The sequence below is a fragment of the Ornithorhynchus anatinus genome, chromosome 2 (genome assembly GCF_004115215.2).
Source record: "Ornithorhynchus anatinus isolate Pmale09 chromosome 2, mOrnAna1.pri.v4, whole genome shotgun sequence".
NCBI lineage: Eukaryota > Metazoa > Chordata > Mammalia > Monotremata > Ornithorhynchidae > Ornithorhynchus > Ornithorhynchus anatinus.
Window position 1 is genome coordinate 5,465,948 of NC_041729.1, and position 26,363 is coordinate 5,492,310.

General features: G+C 48.8%; 1 protein-coding gene across 1 annotated transcript in view; it reads left to right on the plus strand.

Moving 5' to 3' along the window:
- Window positions 1-7,377: 7,377 nt before the first annotated feature.
- Window positions 7,378-26,363, plus strand: part of CCDC60 (coiled-coil domain containing 60) — a 123,774-nt gene continuing 104,788 nt past the window's right edge. Inside the window, exon 1 of the mRNA XM_039911198.1 lies at window positions 7,378-7,866. Within this exon, the coding sequence (XP_039767132.1) occupies window positions 7,579-7,866 (288 nt within the window). The 5' untranslated portion in view covers window positions 7,378-7,578. The remainder of the gene's footprint in view (window positions 7,867-26,363) is intronic.

Genomic DNA, 26,363 nt, shown 5'->3' on the forward strand with positions numbered 1-26,363 from the left:
TGGGCAAGTCAGTTCACTTCTCTGGGTCCCAGTTACCTCATCTGTAAAATGGGGATGAAGACTGTGAGCCCCACGTAGGGCAACCTGATTCCCTTGTGTCTACCCCAGCGCTTAGAACAGTGCTCGGTACATAGTAAGCGCTTAACAAATACCAGTATTGTTATTCCCTCCCAAACCCAGTCCTCTCCCTGACTTTCCACTCACTGTGGACGTCACTACCATCCTTCCCATCTCACGAGCCCGCAGCTTTGGTGTCGTCCTCGACTCTTGTTCTCTCATTCACCCCACACATCCAATCCGTCACCAAAACCTGCCAGTCTCAGCTGCACAACATCGCCAAGATCCGCCCCTTTCCCTCCATCCAAACTGCTACTACATTAGTACAATCACTCATCCTAGTCTGACTGAATTACTGCATCAGCCTCCTTTCTGATCTCCCAGCCTCCTGCCTCTCCCCACTTCAGTCCATACTCACCTTTCCCGCCGTCGACCCCTGGTCCACGTCCTACCTCTGGCCTGGAACACCCTCCCTCCTCAAATCCGCCTAACAATCACACTTCCCCCCTTCAAAGCCCTACTGAAGGCTCACCTCCTCCAGGAGGCCTTCCCAGACTAAGCCCCCCTTTACCTCAGCTCCCCCTCCCCTCCCCATCGCCCCGACTCTCTCCCTTTGCTCTACTTCCCTCCCCGCCCCACAGCACTCGTGTATATGTGTAAATATCTATAATTCTATTTATTTACATAAATGTCTATTTACTTGTTTTGATGTGTATATACCTATAATTCTATGTATTTATACTGATGCTATTGATACCTGTTTACTTGTTTTGCTTTGTTGTCTGTCTCCCCCCTTCTAGACTGTAAACCCGTGATGGACAGGGATTATCTCTCTTTATTTCTGAATTGTACTTTCCAAGCGCTTATTTCAGTGCTCTGCACATAGTGAGCGCTCAATAAATACGATTGGAGAGAGGGAGAATGATCAGGGCTGGAGATGGAGATTTGGGAATCTTCCGCTTAGAGATGGTAGTTGAAGCCATGGGAGTGAACGAGTTCTCCAAGGGAGTGGGTGAAGATGGAGAATAGAGAGGGAAACTATGCCATGGTTCCTTTGAACAACTTGTGGCCTCTATCAGAGACAGAATCCCAGTCTGACCAGTAAGAACATTGCTGGCGGACTCAGATTCCCCTGAATCACTTCATCAATAACCTTTCCTGGGAGCTCTGCCCCTTGTCAGCTGTGTGACTGTGGGCAAGTCACTTCACTTCTCTGTGCCTCAGTTCCCTCATCTGTAAAATGGGGATTAACTGTGAGCCTCTCGTGGGATGGCCTGATCACCCTGTATCTACCCCAGCGCTTAGAACAGTGCTCTGCATATAGTAAGCGCTTAACAAATACCAACATTATTATTATTATTATTATTAGCTTACAGGGTTCAGACTGGAAGCTTGTTGTGGGAAGGGAACGTGTCTACCAACTCCGTAATACCGTATTCTCCCAAGTGCTTAGTATTTGATTATTCATTTCTGTTCATTTCTGTCTCCCCCTCTAGATTGTAAGCTCACTGTGGGCAGGGAACATGTCTAGAAACTCTGTTATACTATTCTTTCCCAGGTGCTCAGTAAAGTACACCGCCCACAGTAAGCACTCAATAAATATGATTGATCGATCGGTTGCAGAGCACTGTACCAAATGCTTGGGAGATTACCCCAGCCTTCTTCCACTCCGTTCTGCCTCACCTTTGTACTTGGATTTGTGCCTTACCCTCAGCTCTTACGTACACATCTGCCATTTATTCATTTATATTCGTGTCGGTCTCTCCCTCCAGACTGTACGCTCTTTGTGGACAAGGGAGTATATCTTTGAAATCCATTAAATCTAGAGCAACTCAGAAGGGAGGGGGAGAAAAGGAAATGAGGGCTTAGGCGGGGAAGGCCTCTTGGAGGAGGTGTGTCTTCAATAAGGCTTTAAAGGTGGGGGAGAGTAAATGTCTGTCGGATTTGAAGTGGGAGCGCATTCCGGGCCAGAGGATCAATAAATAAGATTGATTGATTGATTTAGACTGCAGTTCTATGTGGGTAATAATAATAATACTGTTGGTATCTGTTAAGCGCTTACTATGTGCCGAGCACTGTTCTAACCGCTGGGGTAGACACAGGGGAATCCGGTTGTCCCACGTGGGGCTCACAGTCTTAATCCCCATTTTACAGATGAGGTAACTGAGGCACCGAGAAGTTAAGTGACTTGCCCAAAGTCACACGGCTGACAAGTGGCCGAGCGTCGAACCCGTGACCTCTGACTCCAAAGCCCGTGCTCTTTCCACTGAGCCACGCTGCTTCTCTAGGGAACGTGCCTACCAGCTCTCTTGTACCGGACTCTCCCAAGCGCTTAGTACAGTGCTCTGCATAAGGTAAAAGCTTAAAAAGTACCACTGATTGATTGATTGATTGATTTAAGGGGTGACATGCACTATCCTATAGCATTAGTTAGAGGCTGTCATATAACAGAAGATTCTGTCTTCAACTCGGCACCGAGGGAACTCTGAATTTGACACTAGCCTGTGGCTCCGTAATTTGAAAAGCGAACCCTGAAATTTCTGGGTTTTAGACGTCACCCTGCAAAGCAGATTACAGAAATTCTGGAAATGCTGTCTTGCCAATAAGATTTTAATGCCAAACATATGTACCATTGACTGCATTTCACTCTTCACCAGACTCTGAAATCTCACTTCAGCTCGTCCAGCTGGTGGCCAATATTTTCTGAAAATATTTTCCAGTTTGACAAGTCTATTTTATCCCCTATTGAGGTCTTATTTACAAAAAAAGAGGGGGAGGGAGATTGGTGGTTCCAATTCCTTGGGTTCACATTTGAAATAGATGAACAGGGAAGTAGGAATTGTAAAAAAATCTTTTAGTTTTCTAGATGTGGGTGAGCAGCAACATGGCCTGGTAGATAGAGAATGGGTCTAGGAGTCAGAAGGACCTGGGTTCTGACCCAAGCTTCACCTTATGTCTGCTGTGTGACCTTGGGCAAGTCACTTCACTTCTCTGGGCATAAATTAACTCATCTGGAAAACGGGGATTAAGAATGTGAGCCCCGTGTGGAACAGGGGACTGTGTCCAACCTGTTTGCACTGTGAGCCCGTTGTTAGGATACGGATTTATTTGTTAAGCGCTTACTATGTGCAAAGCACTGTTCTAAGCGCTGGGAGGAGTACAAGGTGATCAGGTTGTCCCACGTGGGGTTCACAGTCTTAATCCCCATTTTACAGATGAGGGAACTGAGGCAAAGAGAAGGGACGTGACTTGCCCAACGTCACACAGCTCACAAGTGGAGGAGCCGGGATTTGAACCCATGAACTCTGACTCCCCAGTCCGTGCTCTTTCCCCTGAGCCACGCTGCTTTTCAGAGAGGGATTGTCTCTAACTGTTGCCGAATTGTCCATTCCAAGGGCTTAGTACAGTGCTCTGCACATAGTAAGTGCTCAATAAATACGACTGGATGAATGATTAGCTTGTTTCCACCCCAGCACTTAGAACAGTGCTTGGCACGTAGTGTTTAACAAGTACCATAATTACTATAATACTGCCATCGAAATATCTACAAGTTAAAAAACCTAATAAATCCTTGAATTATTATTATTATTAAAAAACCCTTGAGAAAGGTGGTTTTTTCAGGAGAAACATGAAAAGGATAGACACAAGTATGTGATTACGGCAGGATTTCTTTAGACTTGTCAGATCGTTGTGAGCAGAGAATGTTCCTACCCACTGTTGCACCGATCTCCCCCAGCTGCTTAGTACAGTGCTCTGCACCCAGTAGGTGTTCAGTAAATACCATCGATTGATTGATTGGACCTAGATACGATCAAATGAGCAGTGCGGTCTAATGGAAGGGGCACAGGCCTGGGAGTCAGAGGACGTGAGTTCCAATCCCTGGCCTGACACTTGCCTGCTGTGCGACCTTTGGAAAGTCACTTTACTTCTCAGTGCCTCAGGTGCCTCATCTGTAAAATGGGGATTCATTAGCGGTTCTCCCTCCCGCTTAGACCATGAAATCCTTGTGGGACAGGGACCGCGACCAATCTGCTCTAGTCAAGAGGATGATGAGTCTAGAGGATGATTAGGATAACGATGAAGGTAGCCGGGCACAGCCAAATGGGAAACATGCCTCCTGACTTTGTCGTCTCCACCTCTGGCCCCCTGGGGGACCTGGGGCAAGTCAATTAACTTCTCGGGAATTGAGGGTCCTTAGCTATAAAATGGGGAATAAAAATATAAGTATAATATAATATAAAGTATAAAATACCCGTTCTCTCTCCTCCTTAGATTGGGTGTGTTAAATTCTAATCTGTAAGCTTGTTGTGGGCAGGGAACGTGTCTACCCACTAATATTTTACTCTCCCAAATGCTCAGTTCCATGCTCTGCACACTGAAAGTGCTCAATAAATACTCAACAAGCAGATGAGGTAACTGAGGCACAGGGAGGTGAAGCGACTCACCCGAAGTCACACAGCTGACACGCGGCAGAGCCGGGATTAGAACCCACGACCTCTGACTCCCCAGCCCGTGCTCTTTCCACTGAGCCACGCTGCTTCTCTATCATCTTTTATCTTCCCCGGCACTGAGAGTAGCGCTTGACACGCAGCAAGTACTTAACGAAGACCAAAATGATTATTATTGTTGATTTATACCACATATGGTCAGTGTATTGTTTTGGGTACTGTTGTACTATTTTGAGACTTGAGCTCAAAATAGTTGTGTACTATTTGTGTACACAAGAGGCTTGTGTACTTTTGTGTTATTCTTACTATCGTGTAGTTGTGCTCTTCAGACTTCCGGCCTTCGTGGACTGTTGTACATTTTATGCATTATTGTGCACAGTGTGGGTGTATGTCGGTCAGTCGTATTTATTGAGCACCTCAGCGTGGCTCAGTGGAAAGAGCCCAGGCTTGGGAGTCGGCGGTCGTGGGTTCGAATCCTGGCTCTGCCACTCGTCACCTGTGGGACTGTGGGCGAGTCACTTAACTTCTCTGTGCCTCAGTTACCTCATCCGTAAAATGGGGAGGAAGACCGTGAGCCTCACGCGGGACAACCTGATGACCCTGTATCTCCCCCGGCGCTTAGAACAGTGCTCTGCACATAGTAAGCGCTTAACAAATACAAATACCACCTGCTGTGTGTGCTTGGGAGAGTACCATATAGCAAGAAACAGACACGTTCCCTGCCAACAATTGGGAGGAGGAGTGTTGGGGGACGTGTGTTTGTGTGTGTCGCGCGAGAGAAAGATGTCGAAGGAGGTCTGGGCCAGAACTCTGAAGAAGATTTGCAGGAGGAGGGGCTGCAAAATGGGGCTCAATATTGCGAGCCCCATTAGGGACAAGAATTGTGTCCAACCTGATTACCCTGTACCTACCCCACTCCTTAGAACAGTGCTTGGCACATAGTAAGTGCATAAGAGATACCATTCTTCATATTAGATTGTGAGCCCCACGAGAGGCAGGGACCGTGTCTAATTCCCACCTCTGTATTCCCTCCTAGCGCTTGGTCTTGATGCTGTTATCTTGTTTCGTTTCGTTCTGTTTTGCTTTGCCATCTGGCTCCCCCGTTTAGACGGTGAGCCCGTTATGGGGCAGGGATTGTCTCTGTGTGTTGCCGAATTGTACATTCCAAGCGCTTAGTACTGTGCTCTGTACATAGTAAGCGCTCAATAAATCCTACTGAGTGAAGAGGGCCAGGCCAGGTCGCCGGAAGAACTGCTGTAGCCACCCCTTCCTCCCTCACGTCCCCAAGTGGCCAGCCTCCAGCTCCTAGCCCACAGCCCTAGCTCCTAGCCCACACCTCCCTAATCCCTGGGCCCCAACATCCCCTTCCCCTCTCAGCTTCCAGCCCCCCTCTCCCCCAGCTTCCCACCCCTCAGCTCCCAGCCCCCAAATCCCCCCCCCTTTCAGCTCCCAAACCCCGAGACCCCCTACCTATCGTCTCCAGACCCTTGTCTTCCCATCCCTCAAAGATGTGGGTTCTAATCACAGCTCTGCCACTTGTCTGCTGTGTGACCTTGGGCAAACCACTTCACTTCTCTGGGCTTCAGTTACCTCATCTGAAAAATGGGGATTAGGACTGTGAGCCCCACGAGGGACAACCTGATCACCTTGTATCTACTCCAGTGCTTAGAACAGTGCTTGGCACATAGTAAGTGCCTAAAAATATACCGTAATTATCATTATTATAATTATTGTTATTAATAACTCCCGGCCCCCAAAGTCCTCAGCTCCCTGTCCCGGCCCTTCAACTCCTGCGGCCCCCAGCAACCCAACCCTCTGCTTCCAGCCCCCCGACTTCTCATCCCCAAGGTCCCAGACCCCAAGTCCCCCCACGCTTCAGCTCCCAGACCCCAAGACCCCTTTCGTTTTAGCTCCCAGCCCCCTGACTTCCCATCCCTCAATTTCCAGTCCCCTAAGCCCTCAGCTCCCTGTCCCAGCCCCTAAGCCCCCCGCCCCTCAACTCCTGCCACCCCTCAAGTCCCAGCCCCTCACCCCTCAGCCCCCAGCCCCCGGCTTCTCATTCCTAAGCTCCCGAGCCCCTAGCACCCCCACCCCTCAGTTTCCAGCTCCCCCCACCTTCCCACCACTCAGCTCTGAGACCCCAAATCCCCCCCCAGCTTTCAGCCCCCAGACCCTGAGACTCCCTACCCCTCAACTCCCAGACCCCTGACTTCCCATCCCTCAATTCCGGGCCCCCCAAGTCCTCAGCTCCCTGTTCCGCCCCCCCAAACCCCCCACCCCTCAACTCCCGTCACTTTCGGCCCCCCACCCTTCAGCACCAGGCACCCCCTACCATCCCCCCCTTCATTTTCCAGACCCCGAGACCCCCTACCCCTCGTCTCCTCTGACTTCCCACCCAGTGTGGCTCGGTGGCAAGAGCCCGGGCTTGGGTTCTAATCCCACCTCCGCCACTTGTCTGCTGTGTGACTTCGAGCAAGCCACTTTGCATCTCTGGCCCTCAGTGACCTCATCTGGAAAATGGGGATGAAGGCTGTGAGGCCCACGTGGGACAACCCGAGGACCTTGTAGTTACCCCAGCGCTTAGAACAGGGCTTTACATAGAGTAAGGGCCCTCTTTATCATGTACTGTGACCGTCCCTCAACTCTCAGCTCCCCCAGGTCCCACCGGCGGTGCCCCTAACCCTCCGCCCCGCCCCCCCTCGCGGCCCCGCCCCCCGGGAAGCCCGGCCCGTGGGCCGTCTTGAGCTGGCGTCCAGCGTTGCCATGGCAACCTCAGCCAGCCCCAACCTGGCCGGACTCGAAGCCCCGGCCTTCCGCCCCCCTGCACCGGGCCCTCCCCCAAACAATCGCTTTCTTATCTTGCAAATGATAATTGAAGACCTTTAATTTCATTTTTCCAACAAAGAAGCAGTGGGAGGAAGTGGGGGCCTGAAGCCCAGCTCTCCTGGGAGCTCAAGGATAGGGAGGGAAAGTTGGAATGTGAAGGAGGAGACAGTGGAGAGGTGCAGGGAGGCGGTGACCTTTGACCCTGAGGCTCCTGACCCTGTGGGGTCCGAGCATCAGGAGAAGGGAGATGGCAGGGCCTGGAGGACCCTTGGACCCCCAGCAGTTTGTGCTCATCCGACCGCTGCCCAGCTCCTCTCCCCAGGGGGCAAAAGTCCAGGCCCGCAGTGCCACCGTCTACACCTGCCGGGAAGCGGATCGGGAGCGGGTCTTCTGGGAAACCCGCCGCAGGAGACTGATGCAGCAAACCCAGCAGGGTCACGGAGCCGCCACCTGGAAACCCTACGTGGAGGTAGGGGCTCCTCTCGTCTTGGAGCCCAAGAGACTCACGCTCTCCGCCCTGGGGCAGCTGAACCTGGTAAGCCTCTCGTTATTCATTCAATACTATTTATTGAGCGCTTACTATGTGCAGAGCACTGTACTAAGCGCTTGGGATGAACAAGTCGGCAACAGATTATTAATAGTTGTATTGATTCAGAGCTTCTTGTGTGCAAAACACTGAACTAAGTGCTTGGGAGAGTACAGTATAACCTCAGTAGCATTCCTTGCCCACAACAAGCTCGCAGTCTAGAGGGGCAGACAGATATTAAGATGAATTAAAAAATAGATAAATAAATGAATTACATTCACTCAGTCAATCGTATTTATTGTGCACTTACTGCGTGCAGAACACTGAACTAAGCACTTGGAAAGTACAATTCACAACAGAGACGATCCCTACCCAACAACACTTCACAGATATATACAGATATATAAATAAATTTTTTAAAATGTTGGTATTTGTTAAGTGCTTACTATGTGCACAGCACTGTTCAAAGCGCTGGGGGAAATACAGGGTAATCAGGTTGTCCCTCCTGAGGCTCACAGTTAATCCCCATTTTACAGATGAGGTAACTGAGGCACAGAGAAGTTAAGTGACTTGCCCACGGTCACACAGCAGACAAAGGGCAGAGCCAGGATTCAAACCCATAGACCTCTGACTCCCAAGCCCGGGCTCTTTCCACTGAGCCACACTGCTTCTCTAATATCCATATGTGCCGTGGGGAATGGGGAGAAGATGAATGAAGGAGCAAGTCAGAGCGACGCAGAAGGGAGTGGGAAAAGAGGAGAGGAGGGCTTAGTCAGGGAAGGCTTCCTGGAGGAGATGGCCTTCCCTCTTCCTGGAGGAGAGGCATTGAATTGGGGGAGAGCAATCATGTGTCTGATATGAGGAGGGAGGGCATTCCAAGACAGATGTAGGACTAGGGGTCGACGGCGGGAAGGGTGAGAACAAGACCCAGCGAGGAGGTGAGCGGCTGCAGGGGAACGGAGTGTGCGGGCTGGGCTGGAGAAGGAGAGAAGGGAGGTGAGGTAAGAGGGGGCAAGATTATTTAGTGCTTTAAAGCCAGTGGTGAGGAGTTTTTGCTTGATGAGGTAGATGGGCAATCCCTGGAGCCTCTTGAGGAGCGGGGAAACGTGGTCTGAACGTTTAAAGAAAAATGATGCGGGCAGCAGAGTGAAGTATGGACCCAGAGTGGGGAGAGATAGGAGGCAGGGAGGTCAGCAAGGAGGCTGGTACAATAATCAAGGCAGGATAAGATAAGTGCTTGAATTGAGTTGTATTTATTCATCCATGCATTCAGTCACATTTATAGAGGGCTTACTGTGTGCAGAGCACTGTATAAAGCTGACTCCCAGGCCCGGCTCTAACCACGAGGCCACGCTGCCCTGCTTCTCTGCTGCCCTCGTGATGGTCGGAAAGACGGCGTCCACGCCGTGGCCCGAAAACACGAGGCAAACGTCGATCGGGGCGGCCGGTCCTCGTTAAAGTGCTTCCCGGACGGAGCCCCCCTTTTCCTCCGCTCCTCCTTCCCTCCCCGTTGCCCCGACTCCCTCCCGCTGCTCTAACCCCCTCCCCTCCCCACAGCACTGGTGTCTAGATGCACACATTTATTCTATAATTCTAGTTATTTTATTAATGATGTGTATATATCAATAATTCTATTTATTCCTATTGTTGCCTGTTGACTTGCTTTGATCCCTATCTCCCCGCTTCTAGACTGTGAGCCCGGTGTGGGAAGGGATGGTCTCTCTCTGTTGCTGAATTGTCCTTTCCAGCGCTTAGTACAGTGCTCTGCACACTGTAAGGGTTCAATAAATGCGATCGAATGAATGAATAAAGCGCTTGGGAGAGTACCACACAACAACAAACAGAAACGCTCTTCACCCACAACGAGTTCACGTCGAGAGCTGTGGTTCAATTATGGTACTTGTTAAGCGCTTACTATGCACTGTTGTAAGCACTGGGGAAAATATAGTTAATCAGGTTGGACGCAATCCCTGTCCCAAATGGGGCTCACAATTTTTATCCCCTTTTTGCAGATGAGGTCACTGAGGGCCAGGGAAGTGAAGTGACTTGCCCAAGGTCATACAGCAGATACGTGGCAGAGCCGGAATTAGAACCCGGGTCCTTCTGACTCACAGGCCCGGGCTTTATCCACTAGGCCACACTGCTTCTCCTATTGTTAAATGTTTACTATGTGTTAAACACTTTTCTAAGGTCTGGGGTGGATACAAGTTAATGAGCTCGGACACAGTCCCTGTTATTCATTCATTCACTCATTCATTCATTCAATCGTATTTATTGAGCGCTTACTGTGTGCAGAGCACTGTACTCATTGCTTGAAAAGTACAATTCAGTGATAAAGAGAGACAATCCCTGCTCACAACGGGCTTACGGTCTAGAAGTAGGGAGACAGACATCAAAACAAGTAAACAGGCATCAATAGCATCCGTATAAATAAATAGAATTATAGATATGTACATATTAAGTAAATAGAATTAGAGATATGTACATATATACACAAGTGCTGTGGGGCGGGGGGGGGGAGGGTAGAGCAAAGAGGGCAAGTCGGGGTGATGGGCAGGGGAGGGGGAGCTGAGGGAAAGAGGGTTAGTCAGTCAGTCAATAATAATAATAATTATGGTATTTGTTAAGCACTTACCATATGTCAGGCACTGTATTAAGCGCTAGGATGGATACAGGCTAATCGGGTTGGACACAGTCCCCGTCCCACGTGGGGCTCACAGTCTAAATCCCCATTTGACAAATGAGGAAATTGAGGCTCAGAAATGTGAAGTGACTTCCCACGATCACACAGTAGACAAGTGGCAGAGCCGGGATTGGACCTTGAGAAGCAGCGTGGCTCAGTGGAAAGAGCACGGGCTTTGGAGTCAGAGGTCATGAGTTCGAATCCCAGCTCTGCCACTTGTCGGCTGTGTGACTGTGGGCAAGTCACTTAACTTCTCTGTGCCTCAGTTACCTCATCTGTAAAATGGGGATTAAGACCGTGAGCCCCACGTGGGACAACCTGATTCCCCTGTGTCTACCCCAGCGCTTAGAACAGTGCTCGGCACATAGTAAGCGCTTAACAAATATCAAAAAAACCCCAACCCCATGACCTTCTGAGTCCCAGGCTGGGGCTCAATCCACTATGCTTGATCGCCTGCTGGGTATAGAGCACTCTCCTAAGTGCTTAGGAGAGTAAAATATAACAGTGATCACACATATTCCCTGCCCAAAACTAGCTTACCCCTCATGGGGTTCAGGGTCTAAGGAGGAGGGAGAACAGGTATCTCCATTTTACAGGTGAGAAAACAGAGAAGTTAAGTGACTTGCTCAAGGTGACACAGCAAGCAATTGGCAGAGCTGGAATTAGAACCCAGAGCCTTAGGGCTCCCAGGCCCTGGCTCTCCCCACTGGGCCACGCTACTTGTCTTCTCTCCTTCATTGTGTCTTCCGGAGCACGTGATCCGAGTGGAATCGGGAAGGGGGGAAAAGCAGAATGTTACGTTGTAATTAAATCACAGAGGCACATCCCTGTAGGTGTAAATGGTCGGTTTCTTTGAAAGAATCAAGACACAACACGGAACAGAGCACCAGGCCATCATATTAAACAATGATTCCGACATGATGGGATAAATCAACAGCGACACCGGAGAACAGCTGAAAAATTAAGACAAATCGTGGTGGTGCCGTAACAAAAATTATTTTCTGGAGATCTATTGCACTGAAAGGGGGGAGAGACAGCAAAATGCCCGTGCCCCCTGTGGGGTGAATAACAACACCGGTTAGAAGATGCTTCCCCCCCTCCATCCTACCCACTCCACAGTGTACGGCATTCATTAAGTGCTTACTATGTACCAGACGCTGTACTAAGTGTGGGATAGATACAAGATAACTAGGTTAGACACAGTACGTGTCCCACATGGCGTTCACGGTCTTAATCCACTTACTTAATCCATTTTACAGATGGGGTAACTGAAGCATAGATAAGTGAAGTGACTTGCCCAAGGTCACACAGCAGACAAGGGGCGAGCCGGAGTTAAAACACGGTTCCTCCGACTCCCAGGGCTGTGCTCTATCCACTAGACCGCACTGCTTCTGATCTGGCATCTGCTCCCTTCTCCCAGTTTACCGCAGGAGTCAGCCAAAGCTCTGTCTTTCTCTTTAATTCCTTTGATCCACATCCCTTTTTTAAAAATTGGTATTTAAGTCCCTAATATGTGCCAGGCACTGGAGTAAGCGCTGGGGTAGATACAAGCCGAAGTGTACTTTCCAAGCGCTTAGGACAGTGCTCTGCACACAGTAAGCGCTCAATAAATACGATTGAATGAATACAAGCGAATCAGGTTAGACACGGTCCCTGCCCCGCGTGGGGCTCACAGCCTTAATCCCCATTTTACAGGTGGGATAACCGAGGCCCAAGAAGTGAAGTGACTTGCCCAAGATCACACAGCAGACACGCGGCAGAGCCGGGATTAGAACCCAGATCACCTGACTCTCGGACCTGGGCTCTTTCTATTAGGCCACACTGCCTCTCGCCCTTGCGCTTCTGGCCAACCACCAACCAATCGACCAGTCATATTTACTGAGCGCTTACTGTGTGCGGAGCACTGTACTGAGCACTTGAGGATCCGACACCGACAACACACCCTCTTGCCCGAACCACTAGCTCATCTGCCAATGAGAAGCAGCGTGGCTCAGTGGAAAGGGCATGGGCTTTGGAGTCAGAGGTCATGGATTCGAATCCCGGCTAGGCCACTTGTCAGCTGTGTGACTTTGGGCAAGTCACTTAACTTTTCAGTGCCTCAGTTACCTCATCTGTAAAATGGGGATTAAGAGTGTGAGCCCCACGTGGGACAACCTGATTCCCCTGTGTCTACCCCAGCGCTTAGAACAGTGCTGGGCACATAGTAAGCTCTTAACAAATATCAACATTATTATTATCTCATTTCCACGTGTGATTCAATAGTGAATTAAACCACGAAAAGTGTCTTTTACGTGATCTGTTTGCGTGTGCTTCTCTTCGGTGTTCAGTTTCTCTGCTGTTTTGTGCTAGTTTCCACGACACTTCCCGTCTTCCGAAAGCTTTCTCCCGTCAGGGTTCCTTTTTTTCCAGATTTCATTCATTCATTCAATAGTATTTATTGAGCGCTTACTATGTGCAGACCACTGTACTAAGCGCTTGAATGAACAAGATTTTCCAAATGTCCTCAATTCTTTCCCCATTGATCTCTAATTAAATCAATGGTATTTACTGAGCGCTTACTATGTGCAGAGCACTGCATTATGCTCTCGGGAGAGTCAAATACAATAAAGTTTGGTTTTTTTTTTGGCATGGTATTTGTTCAGGACTATGTAATGATGCGGGTATTGGTTAAGCACTTACTATGTGCAGAGCACTGTTCTAAGCGCTGGGGGAGATACAGAGTTGATCCCCATTTTCCAGATGAGGTAACTGAGGCCCAGAGAAGTGAAGTGACTTGCCCACAGTCACACAGCTGCCAAGTGGCAGAGCCGGGAGTCGAACCCATGACCTCTGACTCCGAAGCCCGAGCTCTTTCCACTGAGTCACGCTGCTTCCCTATGTGTCAGGAACCGTACTAAGCACTGGGGTAGATACAAGCACCCCCATTTGACAGATAACTGAGGCACAGAGAAGTTAAGTGAATGGCCCAAGGTCACACAGGAAACCAGTGGTGGAGCCCAGATCCTTCTGACTTCCAAGCCTCCACTCTACCCACTGGACCACGCTGCCTCTTGGAAGACGTGACCCTTGCCATCGAGGAGTTTACAATCTAGCTGGGGGATGGGGGGGGGGGGGGGAGACGGACATTAAAATTGATTATACGGAGAGGAAAGAAGAATCTATTAAAGTTCCAAAATGACTATTTCTGTAGCACTAGTAAGTCACAAAAAATACAAAATCCTCTGCCTGATATCGCGCGGGCGTCTGAATCTCAAAACCTTCTCGTTTTGTAGCAAACCCCAGCCCTGACGGATTAAAGTTATTAAATAACACGGCAGCTTCCCCCCCCCCCCCCCCGGTATTTAAGAACGCTACCACCTTCTGAGAATCCTCTTTAGTTTTAGCTCTCTTAATTTCAGGAATGAGTAAAACTCTTTTAGAGAACGTTTCTAGTCGTGAATAGCTTTTACGGTCCATTTTAAAGCCTTAGATGGGAGGAACAGATTCGTATCTAAATAGGAATCTTTTCTTTCTCACCGCCTGTGTTCTCTTTGCAATTTATTCCGGGTACCTTGTGGAATATCTTCCTTTATAATCAGCCCGGTCCCTGCTTGATGTATTAAACACCAAATAATGTGTTTATCCAATTTAAGTAGGTTCTGACGTTCGCTTGTGCTGGCTCTTACAAACACTGTAGAGATTTGTCATCAATCATTCGCTGGGATTTACTGAGCACTTACTGGGTGCAGAGCACTGTACTAAGCGCTTGGGAGAGTACAATAGAGAAGCAGCGTGGCTCAGTGGAAAGAGCAGGGGCTTTGGAGTCAGAGGTGATGGGTTCAAATCCCGGCTCGGCCACTTGTCAGCTGTGTGACTTGGGCCAAGTCACTTAACTTCTCGGTGCCTCAGTTCCCTCATCTGTAAAATGGGGATTAAGACCGTGAGCCCCACGTGAGACAACCTGATTCCCCCGTGTCTACCCCAGCGCTTAGAACGGTGCTCGGCACATAGTAAGCGCTTAACAAATACCAACATTATTATTATTACAATACCATAATAAACAGACGCATCCCCGGCCCATAATGAGCTCATGGCCTAGAGGGGGAGACTTGCTCATGGTTCATATAATGAAAATGACATTATTTATTTTTCAGATTTCCTCTTTGTGCTTTTAGTTGCTATTTGAAAACCGCAGTAAAGCTTCCAATCTTGCTCTCTTCGAACCCTACCGGTTTGTCGGATGGTAGCCTTCGACCGTTGAAATCTTATCGAATTGTACTCTCCCGTGCGCTCAGTACAGTGCTCTGCACGTTATAAGCGCTCATTAAATCCCACGGATGGATCGATTGATTGCGACCTTGCGTAGGGGCTGTGAGGAGCTAAATGTGGAGATCGGGTTGTAGGAGATCATAAAAGTAAGGAGGAGGGGACAAGCTGGTTTCTGTTCGATGTGGAGTTGGATGGGCACCACTGGAGGCTTTGAGAGGAGATTGAGTGTTTGTGTACATGGCGTAGTGGATAGAATCTGGGCCTGGAAGTCGGAAGGTCCTGGGTTCTAATTCCGACTCCGCCACTGGTCTGCTGTGTGACGTTGGGTTAGCCACCTCACCTCTCTGGGCCTCACCTCATCTGTAAAATGGGGTTTAAAACCCTATGGAACAAAGGACTGCACCTAATTGGATTTGCTTGTATCCACCCCAGAGCTCAGTACAGAGCCTGGCACAAAGGAAACGCTTAACAAATGCCAGCATTATTTTAAAATGATTCAGATAAAATTTGGACTGGAGAAAAGAGGGACAGGAGGCAGGGAGGTCAGAGAGGAAGCTGCTGTAATAGTCAAGGCCGAGTCAAGGCAGCAAGCAGGAGCAGCGTGGCTCAGTGGACAGAGCATGGGCTTGGGAGTCAGAGGTCATGGGTTCGAATTCCGGCTCCGCCACTTGTCAGCTGTGTGAGTGTGGGCAAGTCACTTAACTTCTCTGTGCCTCAGTTACCTCATCTGGAAAATGGGGATGAAGACTGCGAGCCTCACGTGGGACAACCTGATGACCCTGTATCTACCCCAGCGCTTAGAACAGTGCTTTACACATAGTAAGCGCTTAACAAATACCAGCATTATTATTATTATTATTATATAATGAGAGCTTAGCTCAGCAAAGTAGCAGTGTGGATGGAGAGGAAGGGGGGTTCTGGAGATTTTTTGGAGCAAAAATAGGCAGGTCTTGGGACTCAATCAGTAAATTGTATTTACTGAGCGCTTATTGTGTGCAGGGCTTGGGAGAGTACAAAATAACAATATAACAGTCACATTCCCTGCCCATAACGAGTTTAGAGTCTAGAGGGGGAGACGGACATGAATATAAATAAATTAACGATGGATATGGACGTAAATGCTGTGAGGCCGGGAGAGGGGATGAATAAAGGGAGCGAGTCAGGGAGACGCAGAAGGGAGCGGGAGAAGAGGAATTCATTCATTCAATAGTATTTATTGAGCGTTTACTATGTGCAGAGCACTGTACTAAGCGCTCGGAATAAACAAATCGGCAACAGATAGAGACAGTCCCTGCCGTTTGACGAGCTTACGGTCTAATCGGGGGAGACGGACAGACGAGAACAATGGCAATAAAAGAACAATGGCAATAAAGGAAAGGAGGGCTTAATCAGGGAAGGCCTTTTGGAGGAGTTGGGCCTTTTGGGCTTGGGAGTCAGAGGTCATGGGTTCTAATCCCGGCTCCGCCACTTGTCAGTTGTGTGACTCTGGGCAAGTCACTTAAACTCTCTGTGCCTCAGTTACCTCATCTGTAAAATGGGACTGAAGACTGTGAGCCCTATGTGGGACAACCTGATCACCTTGTAACCCCCCAGCGCTTAGAACAGTGCTTTGCACATAGTAAGCGCTTAACAAATGCCAATTTTGGGGTTTTTTTGGAGGCTTTGAAGACCTGGGGAGAGTCACTGTCTGTCCTCTATGAAGAGGGAGGGTGTTCCAGGCCAGAAGCAGGATGTGGGCGAGAGGTAAGCGGTGAGATAGATGAGATCAAGGTACAAATGAAAACGAGTATTGACATTCAGCGGCTGGGGCCTTGGGCTAGTTGGGAAGTTTACAGAGTAGCGAAAGGGAAAATGATTATGGCCTGACTTCAATCAGACCTAATTTAGGCAGGGGGGAGACTGAGGAGTCAGAGTAAAGTAGAAAGTTGAGGCAATTACCTAGTTAATTTGGACTTTTAAATCCTTTTGGATGTCAAGAGCTGTCACACTGTTACCGGAAGCATCCTGGGTGCCGCTGTGAGAGAGAGAGCGTAAAGGCCCATCTCCTCCAAGAGGCCTTCCCAGATTAAGCCCCGCTTTTCCTCATCTCCCCCTCCCTTCTGCGTCACCTTGATTTACTCCCTTTGCTCTTTTCCCCTCTCCCTGCCCCACAGAATTTATGTATATATCTCTAATTTTATTTATTCATGTTGATGTCTCTTCATTTGGATTGATGTCTGTCTCCCCTCTTCTAGATGTGAGCTCGTTGTGGGCAGGGGTTGTCGCTCCTTATTGCCGTATCGTACTTTCCCGAGCGCTTAGTACGGTGCTCTGCACACTGTAAGTGCTTAATAAATACGGTTGAATAAATGAATGAATGGGTGGGATGGCTCATTGGTCAGTCTCTTGCTGAGAAGCAGCATGGCGTAGCGGATAGAGCACGGGTCTGGCAGTCAGAAGGTCATAATAATGTGGGTATTTGTTAAGCGCTTACTATGTGCAGAGCACTGTTCTAAGAGCTGGGGTAGACACAGGGCAATCAGGGTGTCCCACGTGAGGCTCACAGTTAATCTCCATTTTACAGATGAGGTGACTGAGGCACAGAGAAGTCAAGTGACTTGCCCACAGTCACACAGCTGACGAGTGGCAGAGCCGGGATTCGAACCCATGATCTCCGACTCCCAAGCCCGGGCCCTTTCCATTGAGCCACGCTGGGTTTTAATCCCAGATCCACCAGTTGTCTGTTGGGTGACCTTGGACAAGTCACTTCTCTGTGCCTCAGTTCCCTCACCTGAAAAATGGGGATTGAGACTCTGAACCCCGCATGGGGCAGGGACTGTGTCCAGATAGATTTGTCGTAGCTACCCCGGCGTTTAGTACAGTGCCTGGCGCACAGTAAGTACTTAAGAAATGCCATCATCATCGTTATTATTATTATTATTTCACAGTGGCATTTCTTAAACACTGGTCCTTAAAAGGACTGCTATTAGAGCTTTAACCGATCAGCCAAGATCCCACCTTGAAAAACTCTGTCGAGAATAGGCTTTTTCTCTAAAATTTATCTTTTGTAAAAATGTTTTCTCAAGAATTGATGTAGTGGAAGATTGGGGGTTTGTGGCTGAAATCACTTTTGAATTTTTACCTGGAACTGGTGATAGCAAACCCCAAAAAATGCTGATTTCATAGTCCTTCTAGGAAAGTAATTTGTGATTTCACAGGTTCCAGGTTCCTGCTTGTTTCTAAAAGGAAAATTTGCGGGGAGCTGCACCGGGAAATGGGACCCACAAACCTGTCCCAGGAGCCGTGTCTTGGCGGCTTAGAATTTGAGGGATTCAGAATTTATTGTATTGGATTGGGAAGCAGCTTGACCTAGCGGAAAGAGCACGGCACTACGAGTCAGGGGAGCTGGGTTCTAATTCCGACTCACCACATGTCTGCTGTGTGACCTTGGCCAGGTCACTTTTCTGTTTCAATTCTCTCATCTGCAAAATGGAGATTCATTCATTCAATAGTATTTATTGAGCGCTTACTATGTGCAGAGCACTGGACTAAGCGCTTGGAATGTACTAATCGATAATGTTGGTATTTAAGCGCTTACTCTGTGCAGAGCACTCTTCTAAGCGCTGGGGTAGATAGAGGATAATCAGGTTGTCCCTTGTGAGGCTCACAGTCTTAATCCCCATTTTACAGATGAGGTAGCAGGCACAGAGAAGTGAAGTGACTTGCCCACAGTCACACAGCTGACAGGTGGCGGAGCCGGTATTCGAACCCATTCATTCATTCATTCATTCAATAGTATTTATTGAGCGCTTACTATGTGCAGAGGACTGTACTAAGCGCTTGGAATGAACACGTCGACAACAGATAGAGACGGTCCCCGCCGTTTGACGGGCTCACGGTCTGATCGGGGGAGACGGACGGACGAGAACGATGGCGATAAATAGAGTCGAGGGGAAGAACGTCTCGTAAAAACCGATGGCGACTAAATAGAATCGAGGCGATGTACATTTCATAAACAAAATAAATAGGGTGATGAAAATATATACAGTTGAGCGGACGAGTACGGTGCTGAGGGGATGGGAAGGGAGAGGGGGAGGAGCAGACCTCTGACTCCCAAGTCCGTGCTCTTGTTCTCCCTCCTACTTAGTCCCACTGTGGGCCCCCATTATCTTGTATCCACCCCAGTGCTTAGGGCAGTGCATGGCACCTAATAAGTGCTTAACAAATACCACGGTTATTACTGTTCTGGATGAATTCATGGCTGAGCCATCTGCAAAGGCTCCTAGAGGGAAATGATGGGGATATTAGATGGGTAAAATAATAATGACATTAATGATGGCATTTATTAAGCACTTAGCAGGTGCCAAGCACTGTTCTATTGTTCTGTTAACAATAGGCGTCCAGTAAGCGCTTAACAAACACCACAACTAACTACTAAGTGTATAGGAGGTGACCGCACTTACTGTATATAGAGCACTATACTACAAATGTTAAACTGTGTGGACTTTTTTTTTTATAGTACTTGTTAGGTGTTTACTATGTGCCAGGCACTGTAATAATAATAATAATGTTGGTATTTGTGAAGCGCTTACTTTGTGCAGAGCACTGTTCTAAGCGCTGGGGGACATACAGGGTAATGAGGTTGTCCCACCTGAGGCTCACAGCCCTAATCCCCAATTTACAGATGAGGTCACTGAGGCCCAGAGAAGTGAAGTGACCTGGCCACAGTCACACAGCTGACAAGTGGCAGAGCCGGGATTCGAACTCTTGACCGCTGAGTCCCAAGCCCGGGCCCTTTTCACTGAGCCACGCAAGCAAATCGGGTTGGACACAGTTCCTGTCCCACGTGGGGCTCACAGTCTCAATCCCCATTTTCCAGATGAGGAAACTGAGTCACAGAGAAGTTAAGCGACTTGCCCGAGGTCACAGAGCAAGTAGCGGATCCGGGATTAGAGCCCACGACCTCTGACTCCCAAGCCCATGCTCTTGCCATTAGGCCATGGTGCTCCTCTATGGTACTTGTTAAGCACTCACTATGTGCCAAGCACTGTTCTAAGCGCTGTAGTAGAAACGAGTTAATCAGGTTGGACACGGTCCCTCTCCCACAAAGGGCTCACACTCTTACCCTAACACTCGCACTCCAACTGCTATACCGAGCATTTGGGAGAGTACAATATTACAACCTAACATTTTTTGAGCACTTACTATGAACACACTTTATTTACCCCTCCCTCAGCCCCCCCAGCACTTGGGGACGTATCCGTAATTTCTATTAATGCCTGTTCCCCTCTCTAGCCTGTAAACTCATTGTGGGCAGGGAATGTGTCTCCCAAATGATAATGGGTATTGGTATTTGTTAAGCGCTTACTATGTGCAGAGCACCGTTCTAAGTGCTGGGGTAGACACAGGGGAATCGGGTCGTCCCACGTGAGGCTCACAGTTAATCCCCATTTTACAGATGAGGGAACTGAGGCACAGAGAAGTGAAGTGACTTGCCCACCGTCACACAGCTGCCGAGTGGCAGAGCCGGGATTCGAACCCATGACCTCTGACTCCCAAGCCCGGGCTCTTGCCACTGAGCCATGCTGCTTCTCTATCTGTTATAATGTAGCGTGGCTCAGTGGCAAGAGCCCGGGCTTGGGAGTCAGAGGTCATGGGTTCGAATCCCGGCTCTGCCACTCGGCAGCTGTGTGACGGTGGGCAAGTCACTTCACTTCTCTGTGCCTCAGTTCCCTCATCTGTAAAATGGGGATTAAGACTATCAGCCCCACGTGGGACGACCCGATTCCCCTGTGTCTACCCCAGCGCTTAGAACGGCGCTCTGCACATAGTAAGCGCTTAACAAATACCAACACTATTATTACTTTCCCAAGCGATCAGTACAGTGCACTCGGTAAGCACTTAATAAATAGGATTGAATGAATGAATGAATGCTCTGCACACGTAAGCACTCGGTGAATACGACTGATCGATTGACTGAAGGGCACTGTACTAAATGCTTGGGAGAGTACAATGTAACAAAGTTGGGAGAAAAATTTCCTGCCCACACAAACATATCCAAAGTAGCCGGTGAGTCATTCGTATTTATTGAGCGCTTACTGTGTACAGAGCACACAGTACTAAGCGCTTGGGAGAATACAGTAAAACAATAAACAGGCACATTCCTTGCCCATAACGAGCTTACGGTCTAGAGGGGGAGAGAGACATTAATAGAAATAAATAATTGACAGATATGGACATAAGTGGTGTAGGGGGGTTGAATAAAGGGAGCAAGTCGGGGTGATGCAGAGAGGAGTCGGAGAAGAGGAAAGGGAGCCTTAGTCAGGGAAGACTTCTTGGAGGAGGTGGGCCTTCGATAAGGCTTTGAAGAGGGGGAGCTTCACTGTCTGTCCGATAAGTAAGTTCTCCTTAGAGCTTCCATGTCTGGGGAGAAGGCATGTCTTTTCTGGGTAACCTGGCCATTTTTCTGTTCTCCGGCTCGGATTCATTCAACAGTATTTATTGAGCGCTTACTATGTGCAGAGCACTGTACTAAGCGCTTGGAATGAACAAGTCGGCAACAGAGACGGTCCCTGCCGTTTGACGAGCTTACGGTCTGATCGGGGGAGACGGGCAGACGAGAACGATGGCAATAAAATGGATGTGGCCCCGGAGTTCGTTGCGTTCATTCAGTCGTATTAACTGAGCGCTTACTGTGTGCAGAGCACTGTACTTAGCACTTGAAAAGTACAATTCGGCAACAGAGACAATCCCTACCTAACAACGGGCTCACGGTCTAGAAGGGGTAGACAGACAACAGAACAAAACAGACAGGCATCAATAGCATCCAAATAAATAGAATTATAGGTATATACACATCATTGATAAAATAGAATAATAAATATGTACAAATGTACACAAGTGCTGTGGGGCGGGGGAGGGAGGAGAGCAGAGGGAGGGAGTCGGGGCGGTGGGGAGGGGAGGAGGAGCAGAAGAAAAGGGGGGCTCGGGCTGGGAAAGCCTCCTGGAGGAGGTGGGAGGGCGGAGGGGCCCGTTGCAGATTCCGAGTCCACCCCCAAGAAGCCCTCTAAGATCGTGAAAAAAAAATTGGCACCCTTCCACAAAATGGCAGCCATCGATGCCTGGCTCCTTGTTTTGTTTTGTTGTCTGACTGTGAGCCCGTAGTTGGGTAGGGATTGTCTCTATCTGTTGCCCAACTGTGCTTTCCAAGAGCTTAGAACAGTGCTCTGCGCACAGTAAGCGCTCAATAAATAGGATTGAGTGAATGAATGAATGAGACATCTTGTTACGCGGCTTGCCCGGAGTAATGTGAGTGACATCAGGTGTCCCCGGACCGGTTCCCCCATGACCATTAGAGCCCTCCCTAGTCAAGGGACAGGCCCAGGACTTCTTGTCACATGCAGGTCCAGTAGTTCTTGTCACATGATGCCACCAAAGGGGACAGGAGGGCCATCCAGTTGACTTCCGAGGAAGTTGCGCGAGCTCATCTGAGGAGATAAGTCCGTCCTGACCGTGGGACTCCGTCTAGCAAATCCAGCTCACTTTACCCCCCGACCGGAGCACCTTTTCTTCTTTTATGGGAATTCACTCCTCCTGAAAATCGATTATACGGGGAGACGGAGGCCATCATGTCCCGTCTCGGAAGGAACCCGTTCCACTCCAAGTGACTAGATTTGATTTACGGTCACGGGGTCTAGTGGGGATACTTTGGTCAGAGTTCAAACTCGTATCAAGCGGATGGCGCGGATTCATTGAAAGTCAGGGACCGTCACTTCCCAGACAGTAGTTTTGATTTCCTAAGTGCCGAGAACCACGCGTTAAAGGTCTTTCTCTGATTGCTCAGTCTGAGTGACTTGCTGGTCTCCAGTCCCGGCTTTTTACTCGCATACACGGCTTCCTTCGCCCTAATTGGAATGGCAAATTCATTTTCAACGCCCCCCCCCCCACACCGGGGAAAGCTTGGGTGACTTTTTCCCGAAAAGAAAGATGAGCCTTTGGACCTGCTCCTAAACAATTCAATTCCACAGCATTTGTAGAATTCGTTAATATTCCTCTCTGCCCCCAGTGCTTGTAATATGAGCCCATTCTGTAATTGGGTGCTTTAAGTAAATAGATTGCTAGATAAGATTGATCCCGGAATCTGTCAAGTGATGTTTTCAGCTTAAAGAAGAAAAGAAAACCCAACAAGGTCTTTGGCGAGAAATGATAGCGCTGTAATTCATATTACTATGGTTAAGGGTCTGGCAGTGCTTCCCATTACAAATCTCAATTTTCTGAGGGTTTACCGCTTTGCTGCTGGAAAAGACTCTCTATTCCAGACTGAAACGTAGCGTCGAAAGCTTCAGGGAAAATGCGCCTGAATTTATTTTCCAGAATTGGAAAAAATCTCGCCCTGGACAAGTTCCTCACTTTTCCAGTAATAAAGGTACTCTCCTTGCGGTCTCAAATCACTGGTAATTAAAGAACTGAATTGTCCTAAAAGCTTCATGTCCCCAATTGGATGGTAGGAAAGAAGCAGCGTGGTATAGTGGAAAGAGCATGGGCCTGGGAGTCAGAGGATCTGACTTGCCTGTTCTGTGGCCTTGGGCAAGTCACTTCACTTCTCTGTACTTCAGTTACCCGCCCTGTAAAATGAAGATTAAGACCCATGTGGGACATGGACTTTGTCCCCCTGTTTATCTTCTATCTACCCCAACGCTTAGTAAGATGCCTGGTACATTGTAAGTGCTTAACAAATAACCCCCCAAAATAAGGTATTGAACTCCCATTTTGAGGGGAGGGAACTGAGGCACAGAGAAGTTAAGTTCATTCATTCATCCTTTCAATCGTATTTATTGAGCACTTACTTTGTGCAGAGCACTGTACTAAGCATCAGGGAGAGTACCATATAACCATAAACAGACATTATTATGAAGAAGACAGACATTAATATAAAGAAATGATAGATGTAGACCTCGATGCTGTGGGGCTGGGAGGGGGGATGAATAAAGGGAGCGAATCAGGGTGATGCAGAAGGGAGTGGGGGAAGAGGAAAGGAGGGTTTAGTCAGGGAAGGTTTCTTAGAAGAGATGGGCCTTCAATAAGGAGGAGACGAGTCGTTGTCTGTCAGAGTCGATGTGTGCTCTGCACACAGTAAGCGCTCAATAAATATGTTTGAATTAAATTGAATCACTCTCCCAAGTGCTTAGTAAAGTGCTCTGCACCCAGAAGCTGCTCGATATATACCAGTAAATTCATTCATTCATTCAATCGTATGTATTGAGCACTTACTACGTGCAGAGCACTGCACTAAACGCTTAAAATGTACAATTCGGCAACGGAGGCAATAAATACGACTGAGTGATTGAGCGAATGAATTCGAGGATGGAGGGTGTTCCAGGCCAGAGGCGGGATGAGGTAGAAGGGTCGGTGGAGAGATAGAGGAGATCGAGGTACGGTGAGAAGATTCCCGCCGTTAGAGGAGCGAAGTGTGCAGCCTGGTAGATGAGTAGTGGGGTGAGGTAATAATAATAATGGGATTTATTAAGCGCTTAATAAGTGCCAAGCTGGGAGAGATGCAAGGTAATCAGGTTGCCCCACGTGGGGCTCACAGTGTAATCCCCATTTCACAGAGGTGGTAACTGAGGCACAGGGAAGTTAAGCGGCTCGCCCCAGGTCACACAGCAGACAAGTGGAAGAGCCGGGATTAGAACCCACGTCCTCTGACTCCCAAGCCCGGGCTCTTTCCACCAAGCCACACTGGAGGGGACAAGTGCTTGAGTGCTTTAATGTCAATGGTGAGGAGTTTTTGTTGGATGCAGAGGTGGAGATGGGCAAAGAGTGGAGTTCCTTGAGGAGCGGGGAAACATGGACTGAGAGTTTTTGTAGAAAAATGATCCGGGCAGCAGAGTGAAGTTTGGACTGGAGCTGGGGGAGACAGGAGGCCGGGAGGTCAGAAAGGAGGCTGATACAGTAATCAAGGGGAGGATAGGATAATGATGTTGATGATGTTGGTATTTGTTAAGCGTTTACTATGTGCAGAGCACCGTTCTAAGCTCTGGGGTAGGTACAGGGCAATCAGGTTGCGTCCCACGTGAGGCTCCCAGTCTTCATCCCCATTTTACAGGTGAGGGAACTGAGGCATAGAGAAGTAAAGTGACTTGCCCACAGTCACACAGCTGACAGGAGGCAGAGCAGGGATTCGAACCCATGACCTCTGACTCCCAAGGCCGGGCTCTTCCCACTGAGCCACGCTGATGACTGGATTAACGTGGTAACCGTTTGGATGGAGAGAAGAGGGTGGATCTTAGTGACGTTGTGAAGGTGGAACCGACAGGATTTAGCGGTGGATTGAATACGTGGGTTGGATTAGACTGTAAACCCATCAGTGGGCAGGGACTGTCTCTATCTGTTGCCGATTTGTACATTCCAAGCGCTTAGTACAGTGCTCTGCACATAGGGAAGCAGCGTGGCTCAGTGGAAAGAGCCCGGGCTTCGGAGTCAGAGGTCATGGGTTCGACTCCCGGCTCTGCCGCTTGTCAGCTGTGTGACTGTGGGCAAGTCACTTAACGTCTCTGCGCCTCAGTTCCCTCATCTGTAAAATGGGGATTAACTGTGAGCCTCACGTGGGACAACCTGATTCCCCTGTATCTACCCCAGCGCTTAGAACAGCGCTGTGCACACAGTAAGCGCTTAACAAATGCCAACATTATTATTATTATAGTAAGTGCTCAAAAAATACTATCGAATCATGGAATGAGAGAGTCAAGGATGTTATCTGTTGCCGACTTGTTCATTCCAAGCGCTTAGTACAGTGCTCCGCACGTAGTAAGCGCTCAATAAATACCATTGAATGAATGGATGACCCCGAGGTTACGGGCTTGTGAGGCGGGAAGGATGATGATGCCGTCTACAGCGACGGGAAAGTCAGGAGGGAGGACAGGATTTGGGTGGGAAGATAAGGAGTTCCATTTTAGACATGTTAAGCCCGAGGTGACGACCGGACACCCGGGTGGGCATGTCCTGAAGGCAGGAGGAAATGCGAGGCTGCAGAGAAGAGAAGTTGTGGCTCTCCTTTCATATTCCTTAAATGTAGCTTTTGCAGGAAGCAAAGTGGCAGGGGATGAGCTAATCAAGGAGAATTTTAAAAGCAATTAATACCGGAAGTTCTTTGTAAAATAGAGAGCAACGAGTTAAAACAGGTATCCAAGGGAAGATAAATCCAATCTCCTCGGGAGCTCTGAGTCGAAAACGCTTCCTGAGCGATGAAAGACATAGACCAAAGAATCTGGGGGGGGGGGGGGGGGTTTGGTTTTGTTTTATGGAATCTTTAAGCGCTTACTATGCACTGGCTACTGTGCTGAGTGCTGGGGTAGATACAAGCCAATCAGTTTGGATCCAGTCCATGTCCCACATGGGGCTCACAGTCTTCATCCCCATTTTACGGATGAGGTAACTGAGGCACAGAGAAGTGAAATGACTTGCCTCAAGTCACACAGCAGGCAGGGCTGGGATTAGATTCCTCTGATTCCCCGGCCCGTGCTGTTTCCATTAGGCCACTCTTGACTGGAAGCTCATTGTGGGCGGGGGATATGTCTACCAAATCTGTTATATCGCA